Here is a 23,078-nt window from a genome sequence, read left to right on the forward strand (position 1 = left end):
CCCAACCTCCCGCAGGCAGGCAGTGCAGCCGCAGAGCGTGCACCTGCCCCACCACCTTTCTAGCACTCTAACAGAACTGCAGTCTCCATTGTCACCACCACCAACGGCAACCAGGCGAGCTGTGGTGGCCAAGGCTCCAGCCTTCAGCGTGGGGCAGGAGGTCCCCCCTTCGCCTAGACCTCTAGCCAGTCAAGAGCAGTTCTCGCTCCCAGCCGTCCTCCTACTGCTCCAGCCACGGTCCTACCACTCCAGCCGCGCTGCAGTCTCTGTGGCCACCACCAGCTGGAGTGAAGCAAGCCCGTAGTGTTGCAGTCTCCAACCTCCAGCTCCCTCTTCTCCTGGTCCTCTAAGCCAGGAACAGAGTAGGCCAGCAGGCAATACAGGAGAGCTTAGGACACCATCAGTCCTTCTCAGCATGCAGATGAAGTTATGCACTTGGTTTATGAACTATATGTTCTGATTGGATGAGAGAAAACTTCCAGGCCTTCTCTGAATGGACTTTATTTTCATACTCTGGTTGGTTGTCCTAAGACTTGCTCTCATCCAATCAGAACATGATAATAAAGTCCAATCAGAGTAGGCCTCCAGGTTTTCACTTATCCAATCCTGGAACATGTAGTCCAGGAACTACATATGCATAACCTCAGTATATAAATTGTGCCGAAGGGAAGTCAAGTCATTCCAGGTTCTTCTCTGTCTGCCTGCAGAGCTGTTCCATGCCCTGCTTAGAGGACCAGGAGAAGGGATAGCCACTGCTGCTTGCTGGAGGCTGTGGCACCGATGCTGGCCTCACTGCGTTTGGTGGTGACAGAGACTGCAGTGTGGCTGGAGCGGTAGGAAGGAGAAAACAGTTTTGGGGTAGATGGAGGGGTAAAGAGGGTGGTTAGTGCCAAAGGGAAAAGAGGATGGCAAGCAGGAAAAGGCAGGAAATAGTGAGGAAAAGATGGTGAAAAAAAAAAAAACTGGGGGGAAAACAGGCTGGTGAACAGGAAGAAGAGAAGGTTTTGCAGAAAGACGGTAGGGAAAAAGTTTTTGGGTAAATGGAAGGGGGAAGAGAGGGTGGTGAGGGGAGAACGAGGGTGAGGAGGAGGGAGAGAACATTTGCAAAAGTACGGCTGGGAGAAAAAGGGAAAGAAGACGGTGGGTAAAAAGATTTTGAGTAGGCCAGGCGCGGTGGCTCAAGCCTGTAATCCCAGCACTTTGGGAGGCCGAGACGGGCGGATCACGAGGTCAGGAGATCGAGACCATCCTGGCTAACACGGTGAAACCCCGTCTCTACTAAAAAAAATATAAAATTAGCCGGGCGAGATGGCGGGCGCCTGTAGTCCCAGCTACTCGGGAGGCTGAGGCGAGAGAATGGCGTAAACCCGGGAGGCGGAGCTTGCAGTGAGCTGAGATCTGGCCACTGCACTCCAGCCTGGGCGACAGAGCGAGACTCCGTCCCAAAAAAAAAAAAAAAAAAGATTTTGAGTAGATGGAGAGGAGAAAAGGGTGGCAAGTGGGAGGAGAAAAGAGGGTGCAGAGAGGAAGGGGGAAGAGAAAGGCGAGCAGGAGGGAGAGAAGGTTTTGCGAAAAGACAGTGAGGAGAGAAGCTTCTAAGATGGAGGGGGAAAGAGGGTGGCAAGCGGGAGAAGGATAAAGAGGGTGGCGAGCGGGAAGGAGAAAAGGTTTATGTGGAAAAAACGGTGGACAGAAAAGAAAGTGCAGAAAGAAAAGACGGTGGGTAAAAAGTGGGTAGACGGAGGGGGAAAGAGGGTGGCAAGTGGGAGAATAGGGTGGCCGGGGGAGTGGGGAAAGAGGGTTGGGAAAAAGATGATAGGGAAAACAGTTTGGGGTAGATGGAGAGCAAAAAGAGGATGGCAGCCAGGATAGAGGAAAGAAGAGGGTGAGCGGGAAGTGGGGAAGGCTTTGTGAAAAGATGATGGGGAAAAATTGGGGACGTAGATGGGTAAAAGAGGGGGGTGAGCAGGAGTAGGAAGGAGGCTTTGCGGAAAGATGGCAGGGAAATGTTTTTGGGTAGATGGAGAAGGGAAAGGGAGGCAAGGAGGAAGGGAGAGAAAGACAATGGGGAAACGATTTTTAGGTAGATGGAGAGGGAAAGAGGGTGGCGAACAGGAGGAGTGGGAAAGTTCTAGGAAAAGATGGGGGAAAATGTATTTGGGGAGATGGAGGAACAAAAGAGGGTGATGAGAGCAGGAGGGGGAGAAAAGGGTGGCCAGGGAGAGGCTGAAAAAACAGTGGAGAAAAGTTTTTGGGTAGATGGGTGGGGAAAACGGTAGTGAGTGGGAGAATAGAGAGGGCTTTGCGAAAAGACAGTGGGGGAAAAATGGTGGGGAAAACGTTTTGGGGTAGAAGGAGGAAGAAAAAGGGTGGCGAGAGAGAGGAAGCCAAAGGCAGTCGGGAAAAAAAGATGGGGAAATGATGGTGGGGGACCAAGGTTTTGGGTAGGTCTTTTTTTGATTTTTTTTTTTTTTTTTTTGAGACGGAGTCTCGCTCTGTCGCCCAGGCTGGAGTGCAGTGGCCGGATCTCAGCTCACTGCAAGCTCCGCCTCCCGGGTTTACGCCATTCTCTCGCCTCAGCCTCCCGAGTAGCTGGGACTACAGGCGCCCGCCACCTCGCCCGGCTAATTTTTTGTATTTTTAGTAGAGATGGGGTTTCACCGTGTTAGCCAGGATGGTCTCGATATCCTGACCTCGTGATCCGCCCGTCTCGGCCTCCCAAAGTGCTGGGATTACAGGCTTGAGCCACCGCGCCCGGCCTTTTTTTGATTTTTAAATCAGATTATTTGTATTTTTGCTTTTGATTAGTTTGAGTTCTTTGTATGTTTTGTGTATTAACGCCTTGCCTGATGCATAGTTTGCAAATACTTCCATTCTCTGGATTGTTTCTTCATTCTATTGACTGCTTCCTCTGCTTTACAGAAGCTTTTACATTTAATGTAATTGCATTTGTGTGTTTTTGCTTTTGTTACTTGTGCTTTTGATGTCTGTTAGAAAATCCCTTGTCCTAACCAATTTCATGAAGCATTTAATCCTACGTTTTCTCTCTAGTAGTTTCATAGTTTCAGGTTCAACATGTCAATCTTCACTTCGAGTAGATTTTTGTATATGGTAAGATAAAGGTCTAAATTTATTGTCTTACCTGTGGATGTTATGTTTTCCTAGCAGTTTCCTGAAGAGATTGCCCTTCCCGAAGGTGTATTCTTGGTGCCTGTGTTAAAAATGAGTTGACTGTAAATGTGTGAATTTATTTCTGAGTTCTCTGAGGTTTCATTTGTCTATGTCTGTCTGTGTCTCTCTGTCTCTCCCTTGCCCCGTTTTTTTGCCAGTACCATGCTGTTTTTGTAGTATATTTTGAAATCAGATATTGTGACAGCTCCAGCTTTTTTCTTTTTATTCAAGATTATTTTGTTTTTCTGAGGTATTTTGCATTTCCATGTGAATTTTAGGATTTTTTTCTATTTCTATGAAGAATGTCTTTTGTAACTTAACGTGGATTGCATTGATTCTGTAGATCACATTGGGTGATACAGATATTTTACCAATATTCTTCGAGTGTTTGGACATGGAATATCTGTCCATTTACGTGTGTCTGCTTTAATATTTTTCATCTATGTTTTATCGTTTTCGTTGTGGGATCTTTAACCTTTTTGGTTATCTCTAGGTATTTTTTTGGTGGTAGGGGTAATGAAATAGCTTTCTTGATTTCCTTGTTGGGTGTTTTACTATTGGTGCATGCGTGTGCTACTCATTTTTGTACATTGATATTGTGTCTTGTAACTTTACTAAATTAATTTATTGTTTCTAGTAGGTTTTTTTGTATAATCTCTAGGGTTCTCCCTCTATATATGATCATGTCACCTGCGAACAGAGACAATTTGAGTTTCTTTTTTCCCATTTGGATGCCTTTTATAGCATTCTCCTGTCTAATTGCTCTAGCTCGGACTTCCAGTACTATGATGAATAAATGTGGTAAAAGTAGCCACACTTGTTCCAGTTTAGAGGAAGAGCTTTTAACGTTTCCCCATTGTTTATGATGTTGGCTGTGTTTTTGTCATATGTGGCCTTTGCTGTGCTGAGATACGTTTTTTCTGTACTCATTTTGTTGAATTTTTATTATGAAGGAATGTTGAATTTTTTTTCAGCATCTACTGAAATGATTTTATGGTTTTTTTCTTGATTCACTGAATGGGATGTAGCACATTTATTTATTTGTGTTTATTGAATCATCCTCATATTCCTCGGATGAATCCCACTTGATCATGGCAGATGATCTCTTTATTGTCTTGTCAAATGCACTTTTCAAGTATTTTGCTGAGGATTTTTTGCATCTATGTTCATCAGGAATATTTCCCTGTGGTTTTCTTTCTGTGTTGTGTTTTGGTCTGCTTTTTGTATCGAGGTAATGCTGGCCTCATACAACAAGTTTGGAAGTATTCCTTCCTCTTCGTTTTTTGGGGAATATTTTGAGTAAAATTGGTATTAGCTCTTTTGAAAACGTTTGGTTGAATTCAGCAGTAAAACCATGATTCTTGTGTTTTTCTTTGATGGGAGACATTTTATTACTGCTTTAATTGCATTACTCATTATTGGTCTATTCTTGTTTTTCTATCATTCTGTCCACACCAGCCCAGGGATGCAGGGGAGGTCCTAGCAAGTGAACACACCAGCTGCTGCCCTTCTCCCTGGCCATTGACACATCTGGTTCATCTCAGCATCCCCAGGTGTTACCTGAAGGGCAGAGTGTAGCCAGCCCAGGCCTGGGAATGCACCAACACAGGGCCCCTGGTGAGTCCACAGCTGGGGCTGCAGCTAGAACTTCAGGGCAAGAGAGACCCCATGGCCCTCACTTCCTGGTCCCAGTCCTGAGGTTCCAAGAGTGGGGCCAGAGTGGGCACCTGTGAGAGACTGGTGGCATGGGAGGGTGCATTCTGCTGAGGCACCCTGTACCCACCGCTGTGCTGTCTGACAGGCGCCTGTCTCTCTTCTTGTTCCCAGGTGATGGCTGTGGTCATGGACATGTCCACCGATGTGGACATCTTCAAGGACCTGCTGGATGCCGGTTTCAAGAGGAAAGCAGCCGTGTACATTATCATGGACGAGAGTAAAGTCAAGTACATTCTGCACATGTTCTGCACACTCAACTGCATGTTGAGTGGACCTGAGTGCACCTGGGGCACCTCAAGGTGAGCAGGCTCCTCACTTGCCTATGTGGCCGGATGGCAGGGGTCATTCAGTCTGTCAAACACTGCGAGTACCCACCTGCTCTGGACGGACTCCTGTGCCAGGCACTCAGAGTCCAGTAATCCTAGAGCCTCTGCTTGAATTCCCTGAGGGACAGGATACTCACCATCTCTGATGGAACAAAGATAGAATAAACATTGATGAAGTGCTTGCTGACCAGGTGCTGGAGCTCATGCCAAGTGCTGCATCATAGCATCATATGTTATTTCGGAGCAGCCCATGCCACATTGGTTACCTGCCTGCTTGCATACCTCTGGTCATAGTGTGCTCACGACATCCTCAGGTAGCTCATGGCCTATCTGGAGAGCTTCAGTTCCCAGGAAGTCCTTTCTTGGGTTAAGCCAAAACCTGTCTCCTTAGAATGTCCATTTACTGGTTTTAGGATCCGGCTCAGACAGAGGAAACTCCCTCTCAGGCTGAGGCCAGGGAAGGCTTCCTTGATGTCTGCACAGTTGAAGTAGGTTTGAGGCACAAGAGCAGAGTAGAACCTTTAGGGTGGGGAGAAACCACGGAACAGAGGTGGATCAGAGACGGCTGCCAGTGGGGTCAAAGTGGGCTGCAGTCCCCAGCACTGCTTTACTGTGTGTCCCTGGGCATGTCACCTCCCCTTTCTGGGCTATACAGGATCTCATTGGTCCAACTCTCTTCTGCCCAGACACCCGGCATTTGGTATCTGGCTAATTTTTTTCTTTCTTTCTTTCTTTTTTTCTTTTGAGATCGACTCTTGCTCTGTCACCCAGACTGGAGTGCAGTGGTGCAATCTTGACTCATTGCAACCTCTGCCTCCTGGATTCAAGCAATTCTCCTGCCTCAGCCTCCCATGTAGCTGGGACTACAGGCATGCACCACTACGCCTGGCTAATTTTTGTATTTTTAGTAGAGACGGTTTCACCATGTTGGCCAGGGTGGTCTCAAACTCCTGACCTCGTGATCCACATGCCTCAGCCTCCCAAAGTGCTGGGATTACAGGTGTAAGCCACCACGCCCAGCCAGTGTCTGGCTATTTTTTTTATTATTACTTTTAGTAAAGACAGAGTTTCACCATTTTGGGGAGGCTGGTTTCGAACTCCTGACGTCGTGATCCATCCGCCTCAGTCTTCCAAAGTGCTGGAATTACAGGTGTGAGCCACAGCACCTAGCCAATAAAAGCCAGTTTTAAAACTGAAAAAACAGCTTTGAAATTGAGGGCCACATTTTTACAGGGAATATTTTCCAGCATAGTGCAATCTAACATAGTAGCACAATACTCACTTTAACAGACTATCTTTTATAATGGATGATTTTGTTTTAAAATATGAGTAACAGCACACCAGGGGCTGTAACAGCATGATCGTTTATGTTAACATTTATTTCTAATACTGTTATACCACGTAAGCTGCATTTGGCTTTTGTGGTTTCACTTACCTACAGGCAATTCCGGTCTGAAAATATTAAATGAAAAATCCACAGATAAACAATTGACAAGTTTTAACTTGCGTGCTGTTCTGAGTAGTGTGATGGGAGCTCTGTCATCCCTCTCTACTCAGGCCCACCCAGGACGTGAATCGTCTCTTTGCCCACAACATCTACCTGCCTACCTTACCCACCTGTTAGTCACTTAGCAGCCCTCTGGGTCATCAGATCCATAATTGAGATATGCGGTGTTTGTGTTAAAAGAGCTGTTGTTTTACTTAATAATGGCCCCAAAGTGCAAAGGTACAGATGCTGGCAATTCAAAAATGCCAAAGAGGAGCCGTGAAGTGTTCCTTTTAAGTAAAAAGGTAAACGTTAATCCTAGGGCATGTATGTATAGAAAAAAAGATAATCTATATTGAATTTAGTACTATCTGTGGTTTCAGGCATCCACTGAAGATCTTGAAATGTATCCCTGATGGATAAAGGAGGACTACTATATTCTGAATAGATTTTATAAGAAGAAAATTAATGATTCACAAACTATTTTAACCTTAGAATTTAAATAAACATGTATATTCCCTACAAGTTAAAAACAAATACTGTAATAATCTATGGCCGCTCTTTCTTATTTTTATGCCAGCAAGGTAATGGACTGGTATTGATTTGCTGAGGTTCAAATTTTGGATTCTAGTTTTTCTTAAACATGACTCATATTAAGAAGAATATGTTCAACTCTGGTGTGCTTTATCAGTCAAAAATACAAATTAATTATGCAGAGAATATTATTTTCTTTTTTGAGACGGAGTCTCCCTCTGTCCCCCAGGCTGGAGTGCAGTGGCACAATCTTGGCTCACTGCAACCTCCCCCTCCCGGGTTCAAGTGATTCTCCTGCTTCAGCCTCCCGAGTAGCTGGGATTCAGGCATGCCTCACAATGCCCGGCTAACTTTTCTATTTTTATAAAATGTGAAACCTGGGACCTGGTATAAGCCCTGGGTGATTGTAGCAGGGGCCTGAAGTTCTCCTAGCACCTGGTGTCCACCTGAGGCCTGGGTGTCAACCTGCAACCAGATGTCCAGCTGGGGCCTGAGTGTTTCTCGGTGCCTGAGGACTTCCTGGGCCCGGACGTCCACATGGGACCTAGATGTGCACCTGGGGTCCAATGTTCACCAGGAGCCAAGGTATCCACCTGGGGCCTGTGTCCACCCAGGGCCTGATGTCCATTTAGAGTCAAGTGTCCACCTGAGACTCTATGTCCACCTGGGGCCCGGGTGTCCTTCGGGGGCCTGGTTTTGACCTGGGACCCGGGCATTTACCTGGGGCCTCAGTGAACACTTGGGGCCTGATGTCCACTGGGGTCTTGGTGTCCAGCCTAGGGCCTGATGTCCACCAGGTTCCTACATATCCTCCTGAGGTCTGGTGTGTTGCTAGGGCCTGGTTTCTACCTGGGGTGTGGGTATCCACCTGGTTACTGTTGTTTACCTGGGACCTGGTGTCCACTTTGTACCACTTGATCCCCTGGGGCCTTGTGTCCCCCTGTGCCCTGGCTGTCAGCTTGGTACCTGATGTCCACCCGGAGCCTCCATAGCTACCTGGGGCCTGGTGGCCCCTTGAAGCCTGGAGTCCTGGGTCTTCATGTCAACCTGGGGTATAGGTGTCCACCTGGGGTCAAATGTCCACCTCTGGTCTGAGTGTCCGCATGGGGCCTGATACGCACCAGGGGCCTAGGCATTTACTTGACGCCTGGTGTCCATGTGGAGCATGCCATCCTATGAGGATTGATACTCAGATGGGGCCTGGTATCCTCTTCAGGCCTATTGTACTCCTGGAGCCTGAGTGTTTACCTGGAGTCTGATACCCATCCTGCGCCTGCTGCCTACATAGGGCCTCATGTTCCCCTCGAGCCTGGATGTGCACCTGAGTCCTTGGTGTCCTCTGTGGGACGGCTGTCCACCTGTGACTTTGTGTCCAGCTGTGGCCTGGGTGTGAGCCTGGTGCTTGATGGACACCTTGAGTCCGTGTGCACCTGGGTCCTTGTGTCTGTCTGGGGACTAGTGTCTACTTGGAGCCTGATGTGTACACAGGGACTGTGTATTTATCTGGGGCCTGATATCCATCTAGAACCAGATGTTCCCCTGGGGTCAGGGTGTCCATCTGGGGCCTAATTTTCACCAGGGGCCTAGGTATCCACCTGGGGCCTCCTGTTCACCTGGGGCCTCCTGTTCACCTTGGCCCTGATACTTACCTGAGGCCTGGACTTCCACTTGGAGCCTGGAGTTCAAGTGGTGCCTGGTGTTCCACCAAGATGCCTGATGTCCATCCGGGGCCAGATTTCCACCTGGGGCCTGGTATGTACCTGGGGCCTGGTATTTACCTGAGGCATGGGCGTTCACCTGGGGCCTGATGTTTAGCTGGGGCCTGGTGTTCACCTGGGGCCTCCGAGCCAAACTGCGACCTGATGTCCTCCTGGGGCCTGATGTCTGTGCAGGAACTGGAGTCCCTCTGGGACCTGGTGTCCACCCAGGTCCTGGTGTCAACCTGGTGCCTGATGGCCAATGTCCACCTTGAGTTCAGTGTCCACTTGGGGCCTGATGTTTTCCTGGGTCCTTTGTGTCCACTGGAGCTTTATGTCCACCTGGAACAGGTGTGCCCCATGCACCTGCCCTCATCCTGGGGAGAGTGAGCAGGGAGTTGCTGTGGCCCTGCCCGTTGTCATCTGAGAAATGCCCCTCCTGCCCATGCGGTGGGAAGGCGTCATCTTGGCTCAGGCGGTGCCTGGATAAGTTGCCCCTACTGCTCTGTCCTGGGTGTGAAGATCTCAGGCAGGTCTGGGTTTTAAACTGGGGCCTTATATTTACCTGCGGACTGCTGTCCACGTGGGGCCTGGTGTCCATAGTAGGTACTGGGTATTCACCTGGAGCCTCAGGTCCACTTGGGGTCAAAGTATTCACCTGGGGCCTACCGTAGGCATTGTTACCTACCGTAGGCGTTGTTACCTACCGTAGGCGTTGTTACCTACCGTAGGCGTTACCTACCGTAGGCGTTGCACAGAATACACACAGACTGGAAAGGAAGAAGGAACGGAAACGTGAGACCTACATATGCAGTATAAGGAAAGTGAAAATGGCAACCAGGAAAGAACACAAAGAAAGTATGAGAAGGATGGTATGAAGAAGAAACAAACCAACCTAGCCCAGTTTCCTAAGAAACATTGGAAACCACAGTGAAATGAAATGTCAGACGGAGTCAAGCCATCTCTGGATTTTCCCCTGTGGGCAGCTCAGTGTCAGCGGGGATAGGAGCAACTGGGACTCTCCTAGATTGCTGTTAGGCCTAGAAGTTGCTAAGGCCGCCCTGAAAACGTCCTACTCACTTTTCAGAAAATCACAACTTGGTTGGAAAGTACAGCAAAACCAAAGAAGGCTGAGAGCTTACCTTGGAGAAAGTTCTCGCAGCCCTGGGTGCCCCTGGCTGGCTGACTCTGTGCTTGCTTTGCCCGCGGGCAGCCTTTTTCCAGCCCCTTTACATCATGCGGCGGTGGCTGATGACCTGTGTGGCCTTTGTCCTGGAGGAGTAGCCCCGGCAGGTTGACCTGGGCCTGGGGCAGCTGTGAGGGCAGCATTCTCTGGTGCTGCCCTTTTCCCGTGGGCAGCAGGATGGGGCGAGGCTCCAGGGCCCCAATTCCAGCACCTGATTTGGAAGCCCCCAGCGGCCTGGTGCACGACTTGGTGGAGGGGAGCCTGGGCAGCTGCAGCTGCATCTCTGTTCCCAGTGCTGCCTCCAGATCTTCATGCCTTGAGCAGTGACTTGGGCCAAGAAGTCAGTTTCCTGGATTGTGTCTTCAGGAGGACATGATCCTGAACTGTGAGGGTTGGGTGTACAGCAACTCTCCACAACCTCTTCCCAGGAATAAGGAGGGGTGCATGGTGCCACAGCCCTTTTTGGTAGACATAAGGCCCCAAGTGGATACCCAGGCCTCAGTCAATATTCGGGACGGAAGTGGAGACCCAGGTTCCAGGCAGACATCAGGCCTCAAGTGGACAGTCCCAGGTGAACATTGGACATCAAACACCAAATTGACGCTGTCTTAGGGGTATAGCAGTTACCAGTTGGATTCCAGTTCCAAGTGGACATCAGGCACCAGGTGGACATCAGGTTCCCAGTTGACAAATAGGTTCCAGGTGGACACCAGGCTCCAGTTGAACATCAGGCCGCAGGTGATGGCCAGGCTGCACATTGACACCTGAGCCCCAGGCAGATGTGAGGCCCCAGGTGGATAGTTAGGTTCCTGGTGAACATTAGGCCCCAAGTGGACACTCTGGCCCCAGGTGGATATATGGCCTCAGGTGGCCATCGCGTCCCAGGTGCACACTGGACTTGAGGTATGCATCAGGCACCAGGTTTACACCCAGGCCCCAGTTGGACAGAATGTCACAGATGGACTTCAGGCCCACGGAGGATACCAAGGCTTCAGGGACACACCCAGGCCTCTTGTGGATATTAGGTCTCAGGTGAAAATCAGGCCCTAGTTGGATACCGAGTCTTCAAGGGGACATAATAATGCCCCAAGCAGAACCCAGGCTTTAGATAGATACCAGGCTCCAGGTGGCCATTCGGCCCCAGGATGACATCAAGGCTCCAGGTGGACACCAAGCCCCAGTTGTACTCCAGACCTCAGGTGGACATCAGGCCCCTGGTGGATGCCTACACTGCAGGTTGACATCAGGCCCCAGGTGACTGTGTAGGTCGTAGGTGGGTATCAGGCATCAGGTTGACTCTCAGGACCCAGGTGAACGCCAAGCCACAAATGAACAGCAGGCCCAAGGGGTGGACATAGGCCCCCGGTGAACACAAGGTCCAAGATAGATGCCCAGCGTGATGCACACCTGCAGACCAGAGTTCACCTGGGGTCTGATTTCTCCTTGGGGCTTGGGTGTTTTCCTGGGACCTATAACCTGCCTGGGGTCTGGTGTCTACCTAGGGATGGGTATTTACCTTGGGTCTGATGTCCACCTGGGGCCTGGTATCCATCTGGGGCCTGGATGCCCACCTGGGGACTGATGTTCACCTGGGGCCTTCTGTTTGCCTAGGGCCTGATTTCCATCCTGAGACTGGGTGTCCACCTGGGGTCTGTGTCCCCATGTGACTTGGTGTCCAACTGGGACATCGGACACCGGTAAACACCAGGCCCCATGTGGGTTACTATGGTACACCTGATGTACACCTTGAGTCCAGCGTCCGCTTGGGTCCTGATAGCTACCTTAGGCCTGTTGTTCACCTGGAGCCAGGCGTTGTGCTGGGCCTTAATGTCTACTAGGAGCCTGGTGTTTACCAGGGGGTCTTGATTCCCACCTGGGGCCTGGGTGTTTACATGGGGTCTGATACCCTTCTGTGGCTTTGGTTTCAATCTGTGGCCTGATGTTCATGTTCACCAGGCATCTAGGTATCCACATGAGGCCTGACGTCACCCTGGGACCTGATGTTCACCTGGGGCCTGGTGTCAACCTGGGGCGTGGGTGTTCACCTGGGGCCTGGTAATTTACATGTGCCCTCCTGTTTACCGAGTTCCTAGGTGTCACCTTGTGTCTTAATTTCTACCATGAGCCTGGTGTCCACCTGGAGCCTGGGTGTCACCCTAGGGCCTGAAATCCTGGGGACTAGCTGTCCAATTGGAGCCTAGGTATCCACTTGGGTCTGAATTTCACCTGGGGTCTGATGTCCATTTGGAGTGAAGTTTTCACTTGAGTCCTCGTGTAAACCTGGTGCCTGGGTGTCAGCCTTGAGCCTGATGTTCAGCTGGGGTCCTGTGCCCACACTGGGCCTGATTATTCACCCAGTGCCACATGTGCACATGGGACCTTGTCTACCTGGGGCCTGGGAGTACTCCCTAGGCCAGGTGCCTACCTGGGTTCTGATATCCACGTCGGGCTTGGTGTTCACTTGGGGCCTGACAGCTACTTGGGGCTTGTGTATCCTCTGGGTACGGGTGTTCTGGGTGTTCTTCTGGGGATGGGTGTTCACCTGCAGTCTGATATCTACTTGGGGATTGGGTATCCTCTTGGGGCCTAATGTTTCCCTATGACCTGGTGTGCAACGGGGCCTGGGTGTCAGCCTGGCACCTGAGTTCAGTGTCCACTTGGGGCCTGGTATTTGGCTGGGGCCTGATACCCACCTGAGGCCCGGATGTTTAGGTGTGGCCTGTTATCTTTCTGTGGCCTGGGTGTTTATCAGGAGCCTGAGGTTCACCAGGCCACTTAGGTATCCACCTGGACCAAATGTCTCTCTGGGGCCTGATGTTCATTTGTTGTCTGGTGTTTACCAAGGGCTTGGGCATCCACCTGTTGACTGATGTTCAGCTGGGGCATAGATACTCACCTGGGGCCCAAGGGTACACCTGGGGCCTGACGTCTGCTTGGGGCCTAGTAATCCACATGGGCCTGGTGTTTACCGGAAGCTTAATGCTCACCTTGGGCCTGGTGTTTGCCTGGAGCCTTGGTGTCACCCTAGGGCTGGCCATCCACCAGGGGCCTAGTATCCACCTGGAGACAGGAAGTCCAAGTTGGGTTCTGATGTCCACCTAGGATCATCCTCATGTATGGTGGATGAAATTTAGGGCCTGGTGATGAAATTTAAAAGATTGCCTTAAAACCTATCGAACCAAGTGAAGCAAGCAGAGGAAGGTCATTCCATTCCAGCAATGAGAAGAATGCAAGCCCAGCGATGGAGCCATGAGCAGCTCAGTATGTGTTGGGATCTGCAAGAGGGAGGGAAGTTGTGGGTACACTGGAATACCCGACCCAGGATGGGAGGATGCTTTTCAAGCTGCCTTTCGCTTTCTCCTCGAATGTCATAGGAAGCCAGACTTATTCTTTGTAGGGCAGAGCTGAGTGTTACGTAAATCAACGTTTGCAGGAAATGAAGCGGAAACACTTTTCGTAGATAGAAGAGACAGCACTTGCAAAAATTTAGGAATGTGAGGGAACATAAGTTGGGAATGATTTTGCTTTTAAAACAATTAATTAATAACACTTTTTTCTTTCTCCTTCCTTCTTTCCTTCCTTCTTTCCTTCCTTCTTTCCTTCCTTCTTTCCTTCTTTCCTTCCTTCCTTCTTTCCTTCCTTTCCTTCCTCCTCTCCCCTCCCCTCCCCTCTCCTCCCCTTCCCTCCTCTCCTTTCCTTTCCTTTCTTTCGTCTTGCTCTGTCACCCAAGCTGGAATGCAGTGTCATGATCCCAGCTCACTGCAACCTCCACCTCCCAGGTTCAAGTGAGTCTCCTGCCTCAGCCTCCTGGGTAGCTGGGATTATAGGCACACACCACCACGCCTGGCTAATTTTTGTATTTTCAGTAGAAACATGGGGTCTTGCCATGTTGCCCATGCCGGTCTCAAATTCCGGAGCTCAACGTGATCCTCCCACCTCGGCCTCCCAAAGCACTGGGATTACAACCAGGAGCCACTGTGCCCAGCCAGGATGCTTACTTTTTAACCTTTTATTTCTCTGGCATCTGGGCTCTATGGGGTGTGGAAAGGGAAAGTGGTAGACATTTAATGATGCAGAGGAGACTTGGACCTAAATCGTGAGACCCTGAAGTATGAATGCTTCAGAGGAGAATAGAGATCAAAAGTTGATGATCAAAGTAATTATTTACAAATAACTATTTTCCACCAGTTTATTTTTAATTTATAGTTCTGTATAAAATTGGAAGTAGTGTTCTTTATCTAAAACTACAACAGAGTTTATTCTAACATTTCTGCTCTAGTTAAAGAACCATGAACGACCTCGTTGATAACTGGAATGAAAATGTTCCAGCTGCTTATAAGATTTTTTAAAGATAATTCTTTACAACAGCCTTGGGGGGGTGCAGGTTGGTGTGAGAGAAGAGTGAGTTAAGGGGATGATATGAATATCAAAGAGAAACTAATGAATAAAGAAGTCCAAATTAAGATTAGTTTCAGAAGAAGTAATTTGCCACTAAAATTTTCAGATTTCCTTTTCACTTACATAGGAGTGTGGTTAATTAGGGAAGATATTTCTAACACCTGCACTTTTAGAACCATATTTATCATGCAATATTGCAAAGCAGTCTTTCCTTCCACAACCCCCAGTCCCAGGACAAAAAAAATGTACGAGGGAAAGTACCTCAGCAAACCCAGTCAGAATGTGCTATGTTTGAAAATAGCCGGCCGAGCGCGGTGGCTCAAGCCTATAATCCCAGCACTTCGGGAGGCCAAGACGGGTGGATCACGAGGTCAGGAGATTGAAACCATCCTGGCTAACACGGTGAAACCCTGTCTCTACTAAAAATACAAAAAAATTAGCTGGGCGAGGTGGCAGGCGCCTGTAGTCCCAGCTACTCGGGAGGCTGAGGCAGGAGAATGGCGTGAACCCGGGAGGCGGAGCTTGCAGTGAGCTGAGATTGCGCCACTGCATTCCAGCCTGGGGGCAGAGCAAGACTCTGTCTCAAAAAAAAAAAAAGCCATTTTGTGGAGACCTTAGCTGAAATTTGGCTTTGAAATCATCTGGGGGCATTTCTGAATTCTTACCTGCATTAGATTCACTAGTTTAGATGTTGGTACCGTACTACCATAGCCACGCATCTAATGGTGGTAACCTTTGAGGTTGGATATAGTATGTTTACCAGAATTGACCTAGATTTGGCTGATCTTTGAGGAAATGTTAGATGAGACCAGTTATGATTTCACCCTGTGCGAAAGAACATGCATATGTTTTTGCCATAGGTGTGTTTTCTTTACATTATTTACACAGATAATTTTCTATACTATCTGGGGGCAAACTGGGGAATTTGCAGTCCAATTGGCAGGTCCCCTTGGAGACCCACGGGCCGATGGCATTGGTGCAGAGTGACCAGGTTCACAGTGCAGCTTGTGGCTCCTGTCCAACTTGCAGGGGGCTCTTCCTCCACATCCCAGCTGCCGTTTTCATAAAACAATCTGTGGTGTCCGCTCTGAGACTGGGCTCCTGGTGCTCCCACTCGCATTGCTGTAGCAAGAGATCCATAGAATATTTTAAAATGTTACTTGCTATTTGCTTAAACGTGGACTTTTCTAGGCTATTTCTTTTCCTTACTCCATTACTGAACAACTCCCTTACTTCTTCCTTCCCCTCCAGTATCGCTCCCAAGTAAGGGATTGGTTTTAGTCCCAGAACTGAAGTACCCTGAGCTCCATTCTGAGCAGTACTCCAAGAGACCCACATTTGATTTATATTTTGCATTTAACAAGTTTAGCGAGTAGTTATTTTTGCTGGATTTATGAGCCCTCTGTTTTAGATTTGCAAGACAAGAAAAACTTTTACAGACCTCTTCCTTAATGTTTTATTATAATGCAGACCTGTGCAGTGGTGTATGCTGAAGATACTGGAATGCCTATGTGCTCTTCTACCAGAGGGTATCTGATCAGAATTCCTCAGTATGACCAAAGAAAATTGAGTTAGCATTGTCCTGCAGGAAGCTGAGGATCTCTCTCTGTAAGTTTTTCTTCCGTACAATTTGGTGTGTGCTTTGAGTAGGTATAGTGTGATCTTTAAAAAGATCAGGCGAGGCCAGGCGCCGTGGCTCACGCCTGTAATCCCAGCACTTCAGGAGGCCAAGGCAGGCAGATCATGAGGTCAGGAGATTGAGACCCTCCTGGCCAACATGGTAAAACCACATCTCTACTAAAAAGTACAAAACATTGGCTGGGCATGGTGGTGCATACCTGTAGTCCCACTTTGGGTTGGATACAGTAACTGAAAGGGACTTTGGTCTTTTTTTTTTTTTTTTTTGAGACAGCGTCTCATTCTGTCGCCTAGGCTGGAGTGCAGTGGTGCTATCTGAGCTCACTTCAAACTCCGCCTCCCGGGTTCATGCCATTCTCCTGCCTCAGCCTCCTGAGTAGCTGGGACTACAGGCGCCCGCCACCATGCCCGGCTTTTTTTTTTTGTATTTTTAGTACAGACAGGGTTTCACCGTGTTAACCAGGGTGGTCTCAATCTCCTGACCTCATGATCCACCTGCCTCGGCCTCCCGAAGTGCTGGGATTACAGGCGTGAGCCACCAGGCCTGGCAAGAGACTTTGGTCTTTCTTGCTTGGGGCTGGAAGGAGTGTGTCCTCTGTGAGAAGAAGGAGGCACAAGGCAGACTGAGTGGCCACAGCTGTAACCTGGGCGCACAGAGCAGGCTTCTGTTACATACTATTCTTCTTTTCTTCCTTTTAACAGAACCATCCCTTGAGGTTTAGCTGGGCACATGGCTGACCAACTACACACTAGATTTTCCAGACTAATTTGTATCAGTTTTCTTTATTCCTATAAAAGTTGTTTATTTATTGCACTTACATACTAAGATACCATTCTCAAAGGACCATGAAAGCAGAAATGGTTAATATATGAAGCTGTCTACAGGCATGATAGAATAAAACGTTTAAAAAGTATTTGGGGCCGGGCGCGGTGGCTCAAGCCTGTAATCCCAGCACTTTGGGAGGCCGAGACGGGTGGATCACGAGGTCAGGAGATCGAGACCATCCTGGCTAACACGGTGAAACCCCGTCTCCACTAAAAAATACAAAAAACTAGCCGGGCGACGTGGCGGCGCCTGTAGTCCCAGCTGCTCGGGAGGCTGAGGCAGGAGAATGGCGTGAACCCGGGAGGCGGAGCTTGCAGTGAGCTGAGATCCGGCCACTGCACTCCAGCCTGGGCGACAGAGCGAGACTCCGCCTCAAAAAAAAAAAAAAAAAAAAAAAAAAAAAAAAAAGTATTTGGGTCAGGCTTAAATAAGTTTAACAGGGAAAAAAAGGTGTTTATCTGACAATATTCAACAAATAATTCTTCACTTAATTTCTCATTGAAGCAATCACCTTAATATTCATTGGCCTTGATAAATGTGAACACTGCTCATATTTATGTAAATAATGGTCATGTGGCTTTCTTGGCATATCTAAATTTATGTTAGATCTGGCTTAACGTGTGCTTATATATGTATAGGCTATAGTTATGTACCTTTTTTTTTTTTTTTTTTTTTTGAGACGGAGTCTCGCTCTGTCGCCCAGGCTGGAGTGCAGTGGCCGGAACTCAGCTCACTGCAAGCTCCGCCTCCCGGGTTCACGCCATTCTCCTGCCTCAGCCTCCTGAGTAGCTGGGACTACAGGCGCCCGCCACCTCGCCCGGCTAGTTTTTTGTATTTTTTAGTAGAGATGGGGTTTCACCGTGTTAGCCAGGATGGTCTCGATCTCCTGACCTCGTGATCCGCCCGTCTCGGCCTCCCAAAGTGCTGGGATTACAGGCTTGAGCCACCGCACCCGGCTATAGTTATGTACCTTAAGTGTGTGTAACAGTTGGAATATTTGAAAGACAGCAAAATTTTAACTAAAAAAAAAATCCAATAATAGTTGACCTGTTAATTAAAGTAAGTAGTTATTACGAAAGAGAAAAAAGGTGATTTCAAATTGATTCAGAAGAACTGGCCCAGCAACTAAGATTGTATGCTTTCCTTAAACAAAAAAAAAAGAACTGATATGACATGTGACAAATACAGAAATTACAAAACTAGTTAAATTGACGTTGCCATTAAAGCAACATTAAATAGTTTTGGGGGAGAAGAAAGAAGCGAGAAGATAGTATCTGTGCACTTAAGATGGTCATGTCATTTGATATATGTAGATACAAAGCAGCCTGAGGCCCACACCTGCACGATGCTGAAAAAGCTGACCAGCCTTACATATTCAGTCCTAGATGAAATGCTGCATTTATTTTTTAAACAATGGTATGCATTGTTTTAAAAATGTATAAAATAACAGTGAAAAGTTAAAGAATTGTAAGAATGTAGCTAAATGTAAAAAAATTTTGCAAAGCCATCATTTTTATGATGAAACAAATATATTTTTATCTTTTATGTATAATGTTTTAATGCTTTTTTAACCCAATAAAATGTGGAAGTGTTTTGTGATTTTTATCTTATTATAGCGATTGTTTTATAAACAAAGAAAAAATTACTTCAGGATTGCAGAGATGGTAAACTGTTAAAATAGTTTGGGTATTAAATTATGAAATAATTGGGTATTAAATAATTCAGAATCCAAGTGGTGCGATTGAACAGATCTGTAGGCATCTGTAAGTGCTGAGGTGAAAGTGCCAACCAAAGCAGTTAGATTGAACATTAATGCCTGGAGGTCATCAATACAGGAACTGGCTGTGGACCTTCACCTCGGCATCCGCTTTGTTTTCTGCTGTAGCTGGGTGTCTCACAAAAACATAACAACAACAAAAGCCACTTATTTCTTAAAGACAGAGAAAGGATATTTCCTTTAATTTAGCCATTGCTAAATTGCCACCCCGGTGGCCCCTGCGGTCTTGGAGGAGGCCAAGGCAGAGCAGACCCTCAGGTGGGTGGGCGATACACTTGACCCTGATATCAGGTACCAGGCCCGCCAGCGCCCGCAGGCACGGAGCTGCAGCTGCAGCCACCAGCCTAGACGTGGCGCGCGGGCAGCGAGTGGCTGGACACCGCAGACCAGGCCCCCAACCCCAGCAGCGCGGATTCTGGGGCCAGTCGCCCAGGCAACAAAGTCAGGCGGTCGGCTTCGCCAGCAGCAGATCAGTCTCATCCATGTGGATTGCCTAGCGCCAGGAATCAGGATCCAGAGAGGTGTCCCGCAGGAGCAAGACCCTCAGACCGGGTAGGCTGTGTACTCGGTGACCCTGACGCCATCCAAGGGAAGCTCCGCCATCCCGCGCCAGTGCCAGAGGTGCAGCTGCAAACTGCCAGTCCTGGCACGGGAAGCGGTGGGGGCGGGTGGGGGAAGGGGCAACCCCAGACTGTCCTTGCCTCTCCCGCTGCCTGACACCAGCCAGTCAGCCCCCAGGGCCAGAGCCTCAGCGCTGAAGCCGGGCCATCCGTGAAGCCAGTCTGGTGGCCGCGGGGTGCCCGTGCCAGCCCCAGATCTTCCTGCGGACGATGAGCGGGGTGGGCGCATGGCCAGACTGGCCCTCCTCCTCAGGCAGGGCGGCCTGCGCGCCTGCGATTTTCCGCCTGTGGTCCTGGGGCTTCCCGGGCCGGCCAGGAGAACCCGCGAGCCCAGCGGCGCCTGCCCCAGGCTGCAGCCCCACCTGTCGGCGGCCGCCGCCTGGGAGGGGCTTCCGGGAGCCGGGTGGCCCCCGAGGTGCAGGCGCGCCTAATGGCTTTGCGAGGCTCACTAGGTCTGAGAGGTCAGTAGGTCTGAGAGATCTGAGGCCGCGAATGTACTGGCCCCCCTCCTCCGGCAGGGCGGGCTGCGCGCCTGCGATTTTCCGTCTGTGGTCCTGAGGCTGCCGGGGCCCGCTGGGAGAACCCGCGAGCCCAGCGGCGCCTGCCGCAGGCTGCTGCCCCACCTGTCGGCAGGCGCCGCCAGGGAGCGGCTTCCGGGAGCCGGGTGGCCTCCGAGGTGCAGGCGTGCGCCTAATGGCTTTGCGAGGCTCACTAGCTCTGAGAAGTCAGCAGGTCTGAGAGATCGGAGGCTGCGAGTGTAGCTGCTGAAGGGTGGACCGGGCTGGATCGCGGAGGTTGGGTCGGGGATTGGGAGTTGATTGGGGATTTGGGGCTGGGTGTGGGGCGGCGGGCGGTGAAAAGGTGACAGGGAGCTGCCGCGGCTCAGGAGCCCGTGGTTGGGGGTCTGAGAAGAACTTACCTCCTTGAAGAAGTTCTTCGGCTTCGGGAGCCGCAGGGGCCAGCGGGCCTGGGCCCCATAGACCACGTCTGCACGGGTTGGGGGCACCGAATCTGGGACGCGGAACTGCGGAAGATCCACAGGGCGCTGTCAAGGGCGATACCGCGGAGGTGGAGCGCTGCCTGGCGCGCAGGAGCAGAGACCTGGAAGCCTGGGACAGGCAGCACAGGGAGCGGGGGTCGGCCCAGGGTGGGAGGGGGTCCCCGGGCCCGGCTTCCCGGCAGCCCCTGGGACGGGGCCTTGGAGGGCGCCGGACGCCCTCGGAGCGGCGGTGCCAAACGGAGCCTCAGCTGCTCTGCATCCCTCATAATTCCCCTGCGGAGCACTTGGTGGAGAATGTGAGTGATTTAACTCACAAAGCGAAGCATATACAGTGTTTTTTATTTTTAACGTACACGTTTAAGTCACGGTGTTATATACATTATAGGAGGTGCCTAATGAGAGAACTCATTCCTCTATCAAAAACTACCGTGAGTGGGCCGGGCGCGGCGGTTCACGCCTGTAATCTCAGCACTTTGGGAGGCCGAGGCGGGCGGATCAGGAGGTCAGGAGATCGAGACCATCCTGGCCAACACAGTGAAACCCCGTCTCTACTAAAAATACAAAAAATTAGCCCAGCGTGGTGGCGGCGCCTGTAGTCCCAGCTACTCGGGAGGCTGAGGCAGGAAAATGGCGTGAACCCGGGAGGCGGAGCTTGCGGTGAGCCGAGATCACGCCACTGCACTCCAGCCTGGGCGACAGAGCGAGACTCCGTCTCAAAAAAAAACAAAAAAAACACCGTGAGTCATTTTTAGTAGCGAAAATTCTCACCTAAAACTGCCCGTTTTATCCGTATCCACTTGTGTAGATAGCTTCTTTACTGAAGGTTCTTAGAGGGAAACTTGGAAAGTGGAAGGTGGGTTCTGTGTTCTTGAATGGGAAGACACATTTTTCTCAAAATGTGAGCTCTTTCTGCGTTTATCAATTTTACATAAGCCGAATGAAAAAATCAAGGTTTTAACATTTTTGCATGACACCTACTGTCTTTTACTATTGTAATGACATTTTAAAAACTTTTAGGGCTGGGCACGGTGGCTCACGCCTGTAATCCCAGCTTTGGAAGGCCGAGGTGGGCGGATCAGGAGGTCAGGAGTTTTGAGACCATCCTGGTTAACACGGTGAAACCCCGTCTCTACTAAAACAACAACAACAACAACAAAATAGCCGGGCGTGGTGGCGGTCGCCTGTAGTCCCAGCTACTCCAGAGGCTGAGGCAGGAGAATGGCGTGAACCCGGGAGCGGGGAGCTTGCAGTGAGCTGAGATCCCAAAGTCCTGGGATTACAGGTGTGAGCCACCACGCCCGGCTTGGAAAGTGCATCTTCATTTTACAGGGAATTCTTTCAAATCAAATAATCAAAAACTCTAAAAGTGGGCAAAGTACTTTTTTTGCAGATCTACAAGTTACTTATGTACATAGGAAAAAAAGCCTTTGCGTTTCTGGTATAAGAATTTAAATTAAAAGAGGAATGAAACTGTTCTCTATCCACAATATGTGTGAGGATGTTTTATACGCTGCCTAAAGTTTAAGTTGCGGATTACTTTTTAAATACATAACATGGTGGTAAGTACTACATTTAAAACATATGTATGCCCGTTACCCTTCAATTCCATTATACTGAAATACCCTTGGGAAATAGATACATGCCCTTTGTTTTTCACAGCACTTATTTTAAAAAGAACCCATAGAATGGATCTTATGAGTAAATTTCAGTTGCATCCATAGGATGGAATAATATATGACCACTGAAGGTGACAATAGATACAGAAGTATGTTGATGTGCGAAGATGTATTTTATTATAGCCAGCGAGGAAAAAAGAATCAGTTTGATTATACATTTAGCAAACATTAAGAATTTAATATGGTAAATAGTTTTATTTCAGTAGTGAAATAGCAATTTTATTTATTACTTGTTTATACATAGAATTCGACAGCAAATTTTGGAACATAAAGAGAAGATTCTTAAAAATGGCAATCCAGGCCGGGCGCGGTGGCTCACGCCTGTAATCCCAGGACTTTGGGAGGCTGAGGCAGGCGGATCACGAGGGCAGGAGATCGAGACCATCCTGGCGAACACGGTGAAACCCCGTCTCTACTAAAAATACAAAAAAATATTAGCCCGGCGCATCGGCGGGTGCCTGTAGTCCCAGCTACTCCGGAGGCTGAGGCAGGAGAATGGCGTGAGCCCGGGAGGCGGAACTTGCAATGAGCCGAGATAGCGCCACTGTACTCCAGCCTGGGCAACAGAGCGAGACTCAGTCTGAAAAAAAAAAAAAAGGCAATCCAGGTAAGACTTCTGATAGTGAATTTCTCATTTCTCTTTGTGGTCCTACTCTTGATTTAAAAAAATTAAGATGTAAGATTAAGGTAGTTTTGAAGGAGAAAGACAAGTTTAAAAATATGTGTAAATTGCATGTGTATATACATATACGTAAATTAATTTTTAAATTTAACTTCTTTAGTTTGGAATTCAGAGTTATTTAAGAAGGTAGTTGCAGCTAATTTATAATCTCCAACAGCATTATCTGAAAAAAATTCATTTACTTCATTATGATCCTTAAAATCCTATATAATATTTATGTTTTCTCTATAGTCACATTGTAACAAATTGGACTTGTGATACATATGGATCTTCTAGTTCATTTTTATAATAGATTGTTTATTTTTATAATAAATTGTTTATGTTTAGTAAATAAATAATTACAGT

At 48.8% G+C, this 23,078-nt stretch overlaps 1 protein-coding gene and 1 long non-coding RNA gene across 3 annotated transcripts; one reads left to right on the forward strand and one right to left on the reverse strand.

Annotated features, from left to right (window-relative positions):
• Positions 1-506: 506 nt before the first annotated feature.
• On the forward strand, positions 507-22,468 carry LOC117065318. Of its 2 annotated transcripts, XR_004429882.1 has the most exons (5): positions 507-833; positions 4,630-4,788; positions 4,999-5,186; positions 15,985-16,122; positions 22,296-22,468. It is a non-coding gene; the product is annotated as an uncharacterized LOC117065318 (long non-coding RNA). The 2 variants fall into 2 exon arrangements; XR_004429883.1 differs by lacking the exons at positions 15,985-16,122; positions 22,296-22,468 and adding an exon at positions 7,083-7,471 and having other exon boundaries at positions 513-833.
• On the reverse strand, positions 15,498-20,936 carry LOC117065316. Its single transcript, XM_033179961.1, has 2 exons — positions 20,295-20,936; positions 15,498-15,636 (listed from the first exon to the last, which is right to left on the reverse strand). The coding sequence occupies exons 1-2, from the start codon at positions 20,639-20,641 to the stop codon at positions 15,576-15,578; spliced, it is 408 nt and encodes a 135-aa protein (XP_033035852.1). The 5' UTR covers positions 20,642-20,936; the 3' UTR covers positions 15,498-15,575.
• Positions 22,469-23,078: the final 610 nt, after the last annotated feature.

This window comes from Trachypithecus francoisi, unplaced genomic scaffold, assembly GCF_009764315.1.
Source record: "Trachypithecus francoisi isolate TF-2019V2 unplaced genomic scaffold, Tfra_2.0 Lachesis_group2, whole genome shotgun sequence".
NCBI classification, from domain to species: Eukaryota; Metazoa; Chordata; class Mammalia; order Primates; family Cercopithecidae; genus Trachypithecus; species Trachypithecus francoisi.

What these genes read in the sequence shown, in the direction of transcription:
- LOC117065316 (XM_033179961.1), bottom strand. Translation starts at nt 20,641, where the DNA reads ATGAGGGATGCAGAGCAGCTGAGGCTCCGTTTGGCACCGCCGCTCCGA. An exon ending in CGAAGAACTTCTTCAAGGAG is followed by an intron (nt 15,637 to 20,294) that starts GTAAGTTCTTCT and finishes CTCTTGCTACAG; the next exon opens with CAATGCGAGTGGGAGCACCA.